A 15,361-nucleotide genomic window follows, 5' to 3' on the forward strand; every position below is an offset into this window, starting at 1 on the left:
CCCCTTGTGAGCTTTGTATTTTTCCCATCTGTAAAATGACATGTATCTTTCCCATCTGTAAAATGACCTGAACTCTTACCGGGGGACCCGTTCTCTATAAAACATTTTGAATTTTGTTGTTCTTTTTGCCCTGGGTCCTGTAAGTTCATTTTCTTTTCCCCTGTTTCTTATAAGTACGTTCTAAGGAGATGGTAAACTTTGGGTTTGTGGAGAAAGAATTGTATCAGTTGGCTCTTTGGGACATAAAGGAAAATATCATAACTTAATCTGGCTTAGGAAAAAAAGGGAGTATTTACTAGCTCACACAGCTGGAAAAATCCAGGGGTATTACCTTCAGGCACATCTGGATCCAGAAGTTCTAAACCTATATTGTCAGGACTACTATCTCAATCTCTGGGTCTACTTTCCCCTGAATTGGCTTTATTTCTAGGTAGTCTCTCTTCCTACGATGGCAGAAAATTCTAGGCAATGAAGGCCAGATGTTTCCAAATAGTTACAGTCTTCATTCAGAAAATAAAAATTCTAAACTGGGTACAGTGCAGAGCCTGGGGAAACAGAGAGAGACTAGACCTATTCCACTGTCCGCACTTCCAAGATCCAGGCGTGGGTCTAGATGTTCTTTATCTAAACCCGGAACCAAACTTTGCAGGAATTGGGCCACCCAGAGGGAAGAATCTGAATGACAAGGAACATCTAGAAGTAGCCTCGGGCTTGGGGAAGAATCTCCCCCCCCTCCCCACCCCCCAGCAGAACCCTGTGGCTGTGAAATTTCCTAGCCACCTTCACCACCATCATCCCAGCCCAAGCCCATCACCTCTGGCCTGGACAATTGCAGATGTCTCACAAGGAGTCTTCCTGCTACCTTTGTCCCCCAACCCTTCATAATGCAGCTGGAAGAATCAGTTCAAAAAATATATCAGCACACGGGACTTCCCTGCTTAAAACTCTTATCATGGCTTCCCATCAGGATTAGGAAAAACTCAAACTCATTCCTTAAACTTGAGAGTAAAATCCCAACAAGGCTCTGCATGACCTAGTCCCGTCCACCTCTCTAACCTCCCTTCCCAAGGTCATTTCCTCCTTAGGGCCTTTGCTCTCTTTGGCTCCCCTGCCTGTCCCCCCTTCCTCGGAACTTCACATGGTTGTCTTGTCCCTGACCTCAGGTTCTCACCTTAGATATATCACCTCCTCTGGGAAGTCTTCCTTGACTGTCCAACCACTCTATCTAAAGTTGCTGGCACCTCTCTCAGACATGCTCTATCACTTCCACTTGTGTACTTTTCTTCATGGTATTTATTACAATCCAAGTGATCTGGTTTCTTTATTTAGCTTGTTTATTAACTGTATTCCCCACCAGAATATAAGTCCATGAACACAGGGTCTGCCCGTTTTATTCTTCTCACTGTGTCTCCAGTGTCTCGAGTAGCGTTTGGCATATAGTAGATGCTCACTAATTAGTGGTTGAGAGAATAGCGTTTCCAGACCAGCGAATACCTTTGCCTTCTGCTCAATTGATCTAGGGTTTCTCAGCCTTGCCACTATTGACATTTAGAGCTAGAAAATTATCTGTTGTGGCTGTCCGTCCATCCTATGCACCTGGAGGATGTTTCTCAGCATCCCTGGCCTCTACCCACAAAATGATGACACCTTGGACAAGGCTCATGATGATGGAGGTGATGAGAAGTAAACAGATTTTAAAAATATAGTAATATTATGCACAACACTATGGAAACGAATCGCTTCGTTTAAGAAACGAAGGGAAGAGCCAGAGAGGGGAAGGGGCCCTATGGCTTTAGTCAGTTTTTGTCTTTTAGGGAAGCTTTGCTCATCTCTTCAGGTAAATCCTTTGGTTCTACATTCATTTCTGGAGATTATTTGATGGATTCTGTCTCCTCCACTGGACAGGAGATCCAAGGGAGGATGCTTCCTTTGCTGAGCCTGGCACAGGGCCAGGCACACAGGACGTTCTCAAAAACCAGATGCCCAAGGTAACATGAATAAATGAATGAATCACCAGGCTGTATAAATCAGCTGACCCCTCACTCTCTCTTCCTCTCACCCTACTTTATTTTTCACCTTAGTGATTATCACCAGCTGCCACATTGCATATTTATTTGTTGATGTATTTCATTGTCCGTCTTCCTCCACTAGAACCCAGAATTCCATTCTGGAATTAGATTTTAGCAACTAGCATGGAAGCTCATGAAAGCAAGGGCTATTTAAAATTGCAGTCTGCCCCCACCCCACCCCTGCCTCTATCCCTCTCCTCTTCCTTACCCTCTCAGCGCTTATCACTGCCTGACATATTTCTACTTGACTTTCTTGTTTTTCATCTGTCTCCAGCCAGTTCTACCAGGGCCGCACGTTTGTGTTTGGTTCACAGCTGTTTCTCAGACGTTTATCCTAGTGCCTAGCACATAGAAGGCACGCACCCCCACGTTGTTGACCTGACAAAGGATGGAGGGGAAGGCAGCCCAGGCGGGAAGGGCCGGACCGCCAGGTGCATCTCCTTCGCCCAAAGCCCCAGCCCGCCCCCAGCTTCACCTGGAGGCTGGGCCGGGCAGGCAGGAGTTAAGCGGTGCTCACGCTTCCGACCCGCAGGTGGCGCCGTCCCGCCTCTGTGCCAGACTCCGGGCGCTCCGAAGTGCGGGACAGAATCGCAGCCAGCGCGGAGCCGAAGCTCAGCCCCGACTTGTTGATCTCGCTCAAGCAGCAGCCGCCGCCGCCGCCGCCGCCGCCGCGGGAGCAGGAGCAGGAGCAGGAGGAGGTGGAGCAGGAGGCGCCGCCCGACCGCGGACCTGCCACCCGCGCACCCAGCGTTCGCCCGCGCCCCCAACCTCGGAGAGGGCGCCCGGCCCCGCGGCGCCTGCAGCCCTAGCGCGTTGCCTGCCCGGCCGGCGTAGGCCGGGCCCGGCCCGGCCCCGGGTCCGCCGCTGCCCGCGGGCGGGGGCGCCCGGGCGGCCGGGGCGATGCGCGGTCCCTGGCCCCGGGAAGCGGCCGCCCTGGGGGTGAGTGTTGAGGCTCGGGGACACGGGGTGGGGGGGGGGACACCGAAAGGGGGCTCGCCTGCCGCGGCTCGGCCTGTTGGTCTACCCGGGCTCCGCGGCTTCAGACCGGGGAGGGGGGTTGTGTGTGTGTGTGTGTGTGTGTGTGTGTCGGAGGTGGGGGGGGGGGGGTCCTCGGGCAAAGGTTGGGGCCTGGGTAGACGCAAGGGGAGAGGGCGTCAGGCTCACAGGCTGGGGGGCTCAGGACTGCCCCCGAAATCACTAGCGCGCGGCGGGAGGAGGGCACGTTTTGAAAAGGCCAGAAAATTCAGCTCCTTTCCCCGCCTCCCACCTCCCCCACCCCTTCCCTTCCAAGCCCCGGGAAAGGCGCAGAACCCGGAGTTATAAAAAGCCATCGCTGGAGAGGAGCGAGGAGGAGGAGGAGGGGTAGGGGGAAGGAGGAAAGGAAGAATGAAGCAGGTGGATCCGCAGGACTCGGCGTGCCCCTCCTGCGGGGGGGTAGGGGGCACAGAGGGAGGGGCGGGACTCCTTTGCAGATCTCGGTTGGGCATCTTCATAGCTCAGTTGGTCCCCCAGAGCGACCTCAAGAGACGCTCCCGTGGTTTAGGGAGCGGGGTCGCTCCGGAACAGCGACGCGGTCTTGACCACCCCATCTGTTGTGACCCCCGACAGGTGGGCACCTGGACCCCCACCAAAAAATTCCCCCAAAGCTTTTAAGGTTTAGGAAAAGCAAACCCGCTGCCACCCCCCACCCCCCACCCCAGAGCTCTCAAATTCTAATTATTTCGGAGCGGGGGGAAGGAATCGATGAGAAATCTAAAAAAAAAAAAAAAAAAAAAAAAAAAGTTTTTCATGCAGCGCCCCTCTCTGCCCGTTGCGGGGCCTGGTTCGGGACTCGACGGGAGACCCAGAAAGAAGAGAGTTTCAGCACTCGAAGGGGAGGACAGCGCCCCGGGCGGCTGGGTCGGGCCTGGGCAGCAGAACCCCGGGGTGGGGCCTCCCGGGTGCCCGGTGCGTCTCTTGGGGGCCCTCTCCCCGCCCCGAAGAGCGGCCCCTCCCTCCACCCGTGGGGTGGGGCGGACTTCAGCACCGGCGGGAGGGACAGCGCCAAGCCTTTCTGCACCCCCACCCCCCACCCCCTGAGCCGCTTAAGCACCGGGAAGGTCAAGGCCGCTTGGGGTCCCGGTGGAGGGGTGGGGAGGGGCCGCGCCCAGCTCTCTGTTTGCTGACCCGCGTCCGCTTCCTGCCTTGCAGCGGTCGGGATGGAGGTGAGAAGACGGCCGTGACGCGCGCCCGCGCGGCCCCCTGCACCCCCAGCAGCCCACAGCGCTCCCTGCCCCCCTCCCCCGCGGCGGCCGGCCTTGCCGTCCAGTGACAGCGGCCTGGGGGGGCAGGGGGGGCGGGGGCAGCCGGACCAGCGATGCCGGCGGGCATGACGAAGCATGGCTCCCGCTCCACCAGCTCGCTGCCGCCCGAGCCCATGGAGATCGTGCGCAGCAAGGCGTGCTCAAGGCGCGTCCGCCTCAACGTCGGGGGTCTGGCGCACGAGGTGCTCTGGCGCACCCTGGACCGCCTGCCCCGCACGCGGCTGGGCAAGCTGCGCGACTGCAACACGCACGACTCGCTGCTCGAGGTGTGCGACGACTACAGCCTCGACGACAACGAATACTTCTTCGACCGCCATCCGGGCGCCTTCACCTCCATCCTGAACTTCTACCGCACCGGGCGGCTGCACATGATGGAGGAGATGTGCGCGCTGAGCTTCAGCCAAGAACTCGACTACTGGGGCATCGACGAAATCTACCTGGAGTCCTGCTGCCAGGCCCGCTACCACCAGAAAAAGGAGCAGATGAACGAGGAGCTCAAGCGGGAGGCAGAGACCCTGAGGGAACGAGAGGGGGAGGAGTTCGATAACACGTGCTGTGCAGAGAAGAGGAAAAAGCTCTGGGACCTCCTGGAGAAGCCCAATTCTTCCGTGGCTGCCAAGGTGAGTCTGGGATCTGCGGGAGATTGCATCGGTGGCTCTGCTTGTGTCTGCAGATCGAGGACCGCGGCCTGGTGTGTGTGTTGGGGGGGGGGGGTGTCCTCTGGTTTACTTCCCAAATGAGACCAGAAAGGGGAGGGGCTATGGCCCAGGCCTCAGAGATGAGGACCAACCCCTTTGGACTGTTCCTATTTGCATTGGTGACCTCATCCCTTCATTATTCAATACCTCGACTTTGTGGGAGACAAGGATTTGTGGAGGCATAAAAAATCCACAGCAAAGGGGTGGGCGCTGTAAATAAGAAAGCACAGAGCGACGTGAAAGCCTTGCTGGGATGGAGTGTGGTCTGTATACACAGTGCTCCCTTGTGGAGTCCTAGACCCAGACTGGAGGGGGGGTGGTCACCTGCGATTCTAATACTTATCCCTGTATTCATCACCCCACTTTGCCCCAAGGAAGGAATGAAAGCAGCTTACAGACATGCTTGGAGGACACTGAAATACTGTCAGGCAGTTTTAACATAAGTAAGGAAAATGAGGCAAAGAGTCTCAGGGGTGGGTGTGTGCATGCATGACGAATGCAGCTGGCTGTGGATGCTTGTGGGCGAAGGGTCACCCCTGGCTTGTTCTTTCTTTATTTGTTTGGTGAGTTTATTCCAAGAATGATTTGGTGCAGCTTGTAAAGATGCTTTGGCTGTCGAAGAGGATGTAAATTTTGAAATAAGAGACAAAAATGAGGCAATGTGGAAAATGAAGCAGAAGGAGACAGAAAGGCTTCAGTCACACTGAGTGGACCAGTGTGCTGTTGGGTAAAGGCAGAGGCTGTAACAGACTGAGGAAGACTTGGGGTGGGGGGACAGGCCAGGGAAGGGGGTCACTGGTTGATGAGCGGCTTCTTTGTGTTGAGCTGGCTTCTGGGAAGGCCTCGGCGAGATGGGGCCTGTCTTCAGGTGGCCAACAGGCAGGGTGTCGGGAATAAATGACAACACAGTGTGCTCAGCACTCTAAAAGAGGTTGTGGGAGGCCCGGAGGGAGCCAGAAAAGAGAAGTGTTGATGTTGAAATCCAGGAAGACCACTTTGGGAAAGATATGTTGGACATAACTCACTTTCTTTTTTTTTTTTTTTATTTTTTTTTTCAACGTTTATTTATTTATTTTTTTTTTTTGGGACAGAGAGAGACAGAGCATGAACAGGGGAGGGTCAGAGAGAGAGGGAGACACAGAATCGGAAACAGGCTCCAGGCTCCGAGCCATCAGCCCAGAGCCTGACGCGGGGCTCGAACTCACGGACCGCGAGATCGTGACCTGGCTGAAGTCGGACGCTTAACCGACTGCGCCACCCAGGCGCCCCCAACATAACTCACTTTCAAAGAGTGGGGCCAAGAGGAGGGTGGGGGTGGAGTGAGCAGGTAGGTAAATGTATTCGTGGCAAAAAGAAAAAGGCAGGAGGAAGCATATATATCAGCATCATGTATCTGCTCAGGTTGCCTCCCGCCCGGCCTGGCCTCTCCTTGTGGGATTCCCCTGGCTCAGGTAGCCCATTACTGAAGATCCACCTGCAAGGCTGGGTCCTTTCACTAGATCGGGCTGCCCAGGAAGAGGCCTCTGAGAATGAATGCAAGAGGAGGTGGCTGGTAGGACGGTGGAGGGAGGCCTGAAGGTTTTCTCTCTTCCCTGGCAACCCTAAGGAGAGACTTCTAGGCCTGGTTTCTTCTTCTGTGGGCTGCCTCTGACCATAATCCTGCCCTAGGTTTCGTGTCCAAAAAACCTCTCTCTTAAGACAGTCACTCACCCTTAACCGGCTTAGGATCAGCAGACTTACTTTGCTATTTCCAGGCCTGACATGGGTTCTTCCTACACACACCCTATTTAGGTCCAAACATGACTCTTCCCCCTCCCTGTCCTGTCCCTAAGACATGAGACTGAGGGGCCACGGGGGTCGAGTCGCCCTCCCACAGAAGAAGCAGGCAAAGGACCGTGTTTGGGTTGGAGTCTGGCAGCGAGATAGGGGAGCTCAGGCTTGCAAAAGACGCCGTCTGGCAATAAACAGCCTCATCTTGCCCTCGGGTTAATCCGCTCGCAGGGACGAGCTTCATGACCTCTCCGTGATCCCAGGCTCAGGCTGTCAGCTCACATTCCTGGCAGATGGACAGTCTAGGATATTCTTCAGGCAGAACTGAGATGGGGAGGCAGGCAGGCTCATTGATCCTCAGCAGAAATCCTGACCACCATTGATCAAATATTTTACTGTGCACGAAATGTAACAACACAATTAATCCTTACACCAGCTCTCTGTTGTTATCCCACCTTTCACAAATAGGTTCAGAGAGGTTGAATAACTTGCCTAAGGTCACACAGCAAGCAAACAGGCGTAGCCAGAAGTTCAAACCCAAGTGTCATTTTGAAGACCTTGTTCTTTCCATAATGATTGAATGCCACAGACTCCTCCCTAGTCTCCCCGCTTCCACTTTTGCCCCCTGCGATCCATTGCCCACACAGCAGCCAGAGTGAGCTTTTCAAAATATAAATTGGATCACATTATTCATCTGCTTAAAATCCTCCAGAGATTTCCCACAACACTCTGAATAAAATCCACACCCTCCACCATGGCGTACCTGAATCGCCACTGAATCGGTCCCCACGTCCTCTCTGAATTCACCCGTTCAATCTCCTGTCATTCACTGGGCTCCAGACCCACTGGCTTCCTTGCTATTCCTGAAACAGGGCAGGCTTTAGCCTTCCTCAGGACTTTTGCATTTGCTATTCCTGCTGCCTACAATGCTCTTCCCCAACTTGTCCCGTGGCCAGCTGCTTCTCCTCATTCCTCATTTGAGCAGGTCCCTGTCCAAATAACCCCTCCGCAGAGAGACTTTTCCTAACTCCAGTCCAAAACAGCCTCCTTCTCCTTACTCTCTGCGACCTCACTCGGGGTCTTGCCTGCATAGGCTTTAAGCACCATCTGAAATTGCATTTGCTTCCTTTCCTTTCTCCCCCTCAAGAGTGTGAGTGCCACGAGTTCCATTTGCTGCTCTGTTCCCGGCACCCATCAAGGTACCTGGTGCAGAGGAGCTCCAAATGACTACATGTGGAATGAATGAATGAATGGATCAAGCAATCCGTCAGTCAGGGTGTCTCAGGTTTGGGGGCTCTGTCTCTCCTTCCTCACTGCCTGCCTGCAGCCCAGCTTCCCGGGCCTCTGGCCTCCTTCAGTTGTCTGCACTTTGCCCATCCCACCCCGTCCCTCCCCCCACTTGGTTGTCTTGCTTGTCAGAACAGTAAAGCCTGTGGAAGTTTCTTGGAGACCACAGAAGGAGATGGTCAAATGAAGGATCATTCCCAGGTGGTTGTGAGATACAGAAACAACCTTACCTCATGTGTTTAGAGCAAGGACAGACCAGGGGTCTGGGCCCAGCCGCATCACCTCCCCAGTTTCGGGCCTCACGTAGGTTCTTCGCCTCCGTAAACCCTAGCCTTCCACCTATAAATTGGAGCTAAAAGGCCCACCTTGCAGGGTCATCAAGAAATCATGTTTGTCCAGATTTATAGCACAGTGCGCGTAGGAGTAGGTGGGGCTTTCTTGCTATAAATAATGAGCGCAGGCCCTTCTCTATGACCAGGTGGGCTGAGTTGCGACAAACTATTTCCTTCTGATAGCAGTACTGGAAGACAGAGCTGACGCTGTTAATAATTGATGGGATGTTCGGCAACGGGAGGCAAGCCAAAGCACAGGCCCTAGCCTTCACCGTCAGGGGCGTGGAAATCAAAATCCATTAGGCAAAAGGCAACGTGATTGATTCTTGTTGGGAAGCTGGGGTCAGCCCCGTTGGAGCGACAGGGCTGTGGTCCTGGGCCACCCCTGGGTTTCTGCTTTCTCGGAAAACTCTACAGGCTTTTCTCAGCGGGAGAGCAAGAGGGAAATAATTTGCGAGGCCAGGAGTGTCTGCCCTCCCTGGAATAGTCTCACGGCATATATCTCAGTCTGAGATAATTTCCTGATTTCCAGATTGGCTACTGTTTATGGTGCTAGGCACTGATTAGAGGTACTTTATATGTCCTGCCTCATTGAAATCCCTTCAACAATCCTGTCAGATAATCTGCCAATTTGGACTGCAAGTAATGAACTAGAAGACTCAAAGTGGCCTCTGCAAGAGGGAAGATTCTCACAGAACAGAAAGCTCCAAGGTAGCTGGTTTCTGGTTAATGGCTCCATGATGCCATCAGGATTCTAGAATCTAGAGTCCTCTAGCTGGCTTGGTCCTCAGGCTGGATGCCTCATGTCACAAGAGGGCTAATGTAGGCCCATGAGATCCACCCAGGGAAGAGGGATATTTCCTCCTGTGTACCACCTTTTCTCTGAGAGGCAAACCTTTCCCAGGAGGCTCTATGAGACTTCTTTTCACATCCTATTGGCCACGATCTGGTCACATGCTCCTGTTCTCACTGCAAGGAAGCCTGGGGGAAGCAAGTGTGGCATTTTCAGATGCGGGAAAGAATGACTTTGATGAGGGGTATTAAGACTCAGGGGCACCTGGCTGGCTCAGTCAGTTGGGTGTCTGACTTCAGCTCAGATCACGTTCTTGCGGTCTGTGAGTTCGAGGCCCGTGTTGGGCTCTGTGCTGACAGCTCACAGCCTGGAGCCTGCTTTGAATTCTGTGTCTCTGGCTCTCTCTGCCCTTCTCCCACTCACGCTCTCTCTCTCTCAAAAATAAATATTAAAAAAATTTTTTTTAAACGGATTCTTTCACAGAGAGTAAATGGAGGCTCTGAGAGGTGAAGTCACTTGCTAGAACTCACATAAGCAAATGCTCAGCGAATATTTTTTGAAGGAATGAAAATGGGGTTTGGACCAGGGTTTGAACCCAGCTTGGTCTGGCTCCCAGCCTGTGTTTCTTAATCCTGGAATCTTGGGTAGACCTTTCAAGCTGTCAGAGCTTCAGTAAGCTCATCGGCCAAATGGTAGTTATAGCCATGCCCACCTCTTGGGCTGTTTTGATGACTCAGTGAGATTTCAGATGTGAATATAATTTGCAAGTGGAAAGTACTTTATATGTGTGAATAATCATCATTATATATTATTATATCCAAAAGCAGGAATGGTCTTTATGTAATGGCAGCGATCAGTATTTTGCCCACCACAGATTTGCTTAAGAATCATCTCAGGTGAAAGGGTGGGGGCGGGACCTGGCTGGCTCTGTCCGGGGAGTGTGCAGCTCTTGATCTCAGGGTTGTAGGTTCGAGCCCCACTTCGGGTGTAGAGATTACATAAAAACAAAATCTAAAAAAAAAGAAGAAAAAGAATCATCTCTGGGGTCCAGCAGATGTGATTCTGTCTCAACTCCATGGCTTGCCAGTAATATGACCTTGGAAGTTCCTTTCCTTCTGTGACTCAGTTTCCTCATCTAGGAAATGGGAATTATAAGGGAGCCCACCTCAGAGGGCCATGAGGAGATAAGCTGCATAAAGTGCCTGGCACGTGGTCAGCATTCGATAAATGACAACAGTGATTATTAACGTTATCATGGAATTCCTCTATACTAGCTACACCCTTGGTTGGCAGCCTTTCCTATTACAGTGTTGTTAATTGCCGGGTCACTGCCTGCCCCTTTGGGACTTCATGCCTCTAATGTGACGATGCTTCTGCTTCCTTGACCTGAGCCAGGGGGCTTCATGTATTATCATTAAGTCGTCCGGCTGAGGTTCTTGCCAGCCCCAGGTCAGTCATCCTAGATGTCTGTATTTATTCCTTGGAGATGAAATTGCAGAAATCCGGAATCCTGGCTGTGGGGTCACACAGTCCTGGGTTGGAATCCCAGCAGCTGTAGCTTCCGTTTTCTAATCTGTAGATGAGGATGATAAGAAAACCCACCTCATGGGGTTGCCCGAGGGATTGAGTAAGATAGGGGATGTAAGGCATTGAAGTCGGGCTTCAGAAATGCCGTACCCCCTTTTGATACAAGGAAACACGGAGGATGCTTCAACTAGCCTGGGTCCTGCATCGAGCTGGTGAAAGGTCAGGGACCGTTTCCAGGCCTTTCTGACCTCACTGGTACCCTCATCAAGGCTCAAAGATCTTTCCATTCCTTTGGAATCGATCAGGATCGCACCTTGGCAGTGGGTCTCCCGGGGGTTTTGAAAGGCTATAAGATGTGAAAATGTGAAAATGCTTAGGAAGGAAAGTGTTGGCCAAATGAATGTTTGGCCAAAGCTTCATTAACTGAAAGAGAATAATAAACACCAACTCCATACCCAGGACTTTGTGTACTTCCTAGACTTAATAGTATCATGGATGGGAGCCCTGATTTTAGAGCTGGGTCGCCCAGGTTCAAAGTTGGGTTCCTTTACTCACTAACCGTGTGACTTGGGACGAAACGCTGTGCTTCTCTGTGCCCTGGGTCCTTCGCTCATAAAATGAGGGCAGTAACAGTGCCTGTCTCCTTGAATTGCTACCAAATTAAATGGGTTAATGCACGCAAAGCACTTCGAATAGGGTCTGGCACAGAGAAAGCATTCAGTAACTGTCGGGGGGTTTTGTTTTGTTTTGCTTTTAATTGTCATTGTCTCATTTAATCCTCCTGATGATCCTGCCAGATCAATAAGCTCCTTTTCAAAGAGTTGTTCTTCTTTTAAAATGGTACATGCTCATGGTAAGGTGAAGTTCTATAACTTGCTCAACAGCAAGAGGGGCCGTCGGGACTCGGCCCTGATAGAGGGGGGACATGCGGGTCTTACCCAGATCCTTTTAGCTCTTTCCATTTCGGGGCCAATAGCCCAACCCCCAGCCACCTGCACCTGCTGTTCTTTGCCTTAGAGGCTCCCTCTGGCCAGTGGAGTCCAGTAAAGACAGGGACCTAATGCCCCACCCAGAGCAGCCCTCAACTGCTGCCTGATGGGGGAAGGTGGCAAACACTCCAGTTCCCTCACCCTGGAGGGGGTTATAACTCAGTGCCGGATGGTCTACACTGGGCCCCAGAGTTCCTGAGAAGAATTAAGCTCCAGGCGCCTACAGTAAGTAGTTCCTTGCTTGACAATACACCCAGTTTGCTTCTTTCCCTCCCCGTCTCACGTCCCCTCTCCCCTACCAGGGTTTTCTGGGATCCCTTCCCACATCAGCTGCTTGTGCTTGGATCGCTGACTTTGATTCTGGTCCTGGGGGAGCGAGCCAAAGATCTGTGGGAAATGTTTCTTCATCAGTGTCCTAGTATTGTCTTGCGGGCCAGAAAGGCCTCTTACGACAACACCCCCACCGGAGACGGTCTTAAAAGAAGAAAACCCAGGGCCGGCGGGCTGCGTCGGCCCCTTCCCCATCCCTCCCCGATAAAATGAGAAACAATGGCAGCCATAGCTACCACTCACGGCTTCCAGTGAGGAGAGCCAAGCACAGTGCAAGGAACATTACATGCCCACCAGATCTGATTCCCACATCACCCAGTGAGGGAGGGAAAATTACCCTCGTCTTGCCGCCATGGAAACTGAGACCCCGGGAGGCAAAGTGGCCGGCCCACGGTCACACAGGGAACAGGAGGACTCCCTGACCGGGAGCCCGTGGTCTGGCCTCTGTGCCGTGTGGATAGCCTTCCGGAAGTAAGAAGCGAACCCAGGGATGCCACCCCCAGCTTTGCCTTCTCACCGTAGGGAGAATGGTGTGAGGGGAGAGATGTATTTGCTGTCTCCCACCTGACTTGGGGGTGTTCCTGGCTCCTGATCCATAAGGACCTTGCCCCCAAAGGCTTCTGGATGGGACCACTGGAGACACAGGGTTAGCATTAAGCATTATTTTCATAGGTAATTTCACCGATAAGGCCACATCCCTTGAGCTTTGAGAAACACTTCTGCCTGGGCCCCACAGTAGGAATATAACCCCCAGATGATTTCTTGCTTTATTTATGGCAAAATACATATAACATAAAATTCACCCTCTTAACCATTTTTAGGTGTGTAGTTGAGTAGAGTTGACTGTATTCACATTGCTGTGCAGCCAGTCTCCAGAGCCTTTTCATCTTGCAAAACTGAAGCTCTGTATCTGTTAAATTCATTCCCTACCCCTCAGCCCCTGGCAATCATCATCCCGTCTCTATGAAGGTGATTGCTCTAAGTACTTCATATAAATGGAATCATACTGTATTTGTCTTTTTATGACTGGTTCATTTCACTTAGGTCAGCGTCTTCACAGTTCATCCATGTTATAGCCTGTGTCAGGATTTCCTTCCTCTTTAGGGCTGAGTAATACTCCATTGTATGTGCGGGCCATACTTTGTTTAGCCCTTCATCCATCCATGGATGGTTGGCTTGCTTCCACCTTTCGGCTACCGTGAACAATGCCGCCATGACCATGGGGGTACAAATACCTCCTCAAGACCCTGCTTTTAATTCTTTTGGGTACATAGCCGGTAGTGAAATTGCTGGATCGTGTGGTAATTCGATTACCACCATGGAACCGCCATATTGTTGCACCATGGTGCATTTCCACCAACAGTGCACAAGGGTTCCAATTTCTCCAGTCCTCACCAACCCTTGGTATTTTCTGTTCTTTTGATAACAGCCACTCTTTTGGGTGTGACATAGTATCTCGTTGTGGTTTTGATTTGCATTTCACTAATGATGAGTGATGTGGAGCATCTTTTCGTGTGCTTTGCTGGCCATTGCACACATTCTTTGGAGAGATGTCTATTCAAGTAATTTCCTTATTTTCTAATCAAGTGGTTCATGTTCGGTGGTTGAGTTGTAGAGTTCTTCATATATTCTGGGTATTATAATACCCCTTATCAGATATGTGATCTGCAAATATTTTTTACCATTCTGTAGGCCTTTTCCCTTGAGTGATTGTGTCCTTTAATGCACCTAAGTTTTAAATTTTGATGAAGTCCTATGTGTCTATTTTTTTCTCTGGTTGTCTGTGCTTTTGGTGTCGAAGCGAAGAAGTCCTTGCCTAATCCAATGTCCTCCATGTATCTTTTCTTCTAAGAGTTTTATACTTTTAGGTCTTACGTTTAGGTCTTTGAAACACTTTGAGTTAATTTTTGTGTGTGGTGTAAGGTAAGGGACCGACTTTATCCTTTTGCACGTGAGCGTCCAGTTTTCCCAGCACCATTTGTGGCTCCAGATGCCTTTGACTCCTGGGAAGAGCCCTGGGGTAAGGAGAGTCAGAGGTCCTGACAGATGTAGAGTTCTGTACACCGTGCTGGGGATGTAGAGAGGTGCCGTCTGGGTAATTGTTGACAGAGATAAGGGACAGTCCCTGACACATCCAGCATGGCCCCCCCATTCTCCTTTTCCACTGAAGAAAGCTTTGTGGAATGCCAGTCTCTCTCTCTCTCTCTCTCTCTCTCTCTCTCTCTCTCTCTCTCTCTCACACACACACACACACACACACACACACACACACACACACACACACGTGGGTGACCCCTGTCCAGAATGTGGCCACTTCTCACTGCCCCACTGCTGTGTTCCTGACTCAGGTCCCCCTCCTCTCTTATCTGAACCACTGCAGGAGCCTCTTCCTGTCTGTGCTCCCACCTCCCCACACCCCCGCAGTCTATCCTCCACATGGAGCCAGAGGAACTTCTGAGTCAGATCTGCTCACCCCCCCTGCTCAGAATCCTCCCATGGCTCCCATCTCCCTTGGAGAAAAAGCTCAAGTCCTATCATCCAGGGCCCTTGTCTGGCATCTTTCCTCTCTCTTCCAACATCCTTCCGGCCTCCTTCTCTACCACCCTCCCTCTCTCCATCACTGCAGTCTACCCACAGTGGCCTCTTTGCTATTCCTCAGGCATACCATTCTCCCATCACAGGGCCTTTGCATTTGCTGTTTCTTCTGCCTGGTAGTCTTCCTGCAGATAGCCGTAAGACTCACTGCCCACACTCTTCAGATCTCAGTTCGAATGTCATCTTAGCGAGGCATTCCCAACCACGCTATAAAACAGTATCCCCAACACTCTCCATCCCCCTCTCCTGCTTTATGTTTCTCCACCTGACCTAGCATATAATTACTTAATTATGCAATTACTTTTTCTGTTCCCCACTTGGATACCAGCTTCAAAGGGCAGAGCTTTTGTCCGTTTTGTTCACTGTTGCGTCCCCAGTGCCTAGAACAGTGCCTGCCATAGAGCAGGCACTCAGTAAATGTTTGTCAAATGAAAGGTGTTATCCTAAAGATAACTGATAATACGCACTAATTGATGAAAAAAGCAATTTGGCGTACCAACTTTGGGACTTTCATTGCTGTCACTAACACATTTTTGGAAGTCTGACTCGCATGGACTTCAGCTAAGCTCTGGATGCAGGATACTTCTGGGCGTGGTTTCTCAACCTCAGCACTTTGGACATTTGAAGATGGATAATTCTTTGTTGTGAGGGGCTGTCCTGTGCATCGT

The 15,361-nt window shown here is 51.6% G+C and overlaps 1 protein-coding gene across 1 annotated transcript in view; it reads left to right on the plus strand.

The window, feature by feature from the left end:
- The first annotated feature begins 4,425 nt into the window (after positions 1 to 4,425).
- KCNB1 (potassium voltage-gated channel subfamily B member 1) overlaps positions 4,426 to 15,361 on the plus strand; it is a 90,921-nt gene continuing 79,985 nt past the window's right edge. Inside the window, exon 1 of the mRNA XM_007078042.2 lies at positions 4,426 to 4,992. Coding sequence (XP_007078104.2) covers positions 4,426 to 4,992 — 567 coding nt within the window. The remainder of the gene's footprint in view (positions 4,993 to 15,361) is intronic.

This window comes from Panthera tigris, chromosome A3 (genome assembly GCF_018350195.1).
Source record: "Panthera tigris isolate Pti1 chromosome A3, P.tigris_Pti1_mat1.1, whole genome shotgun sequence".
Lineage (NCBI taxonomy): Eukaryota > Metazoa > Chordata > Mammalia > Carnivora > Felidae > Panthera > Panthera tigris.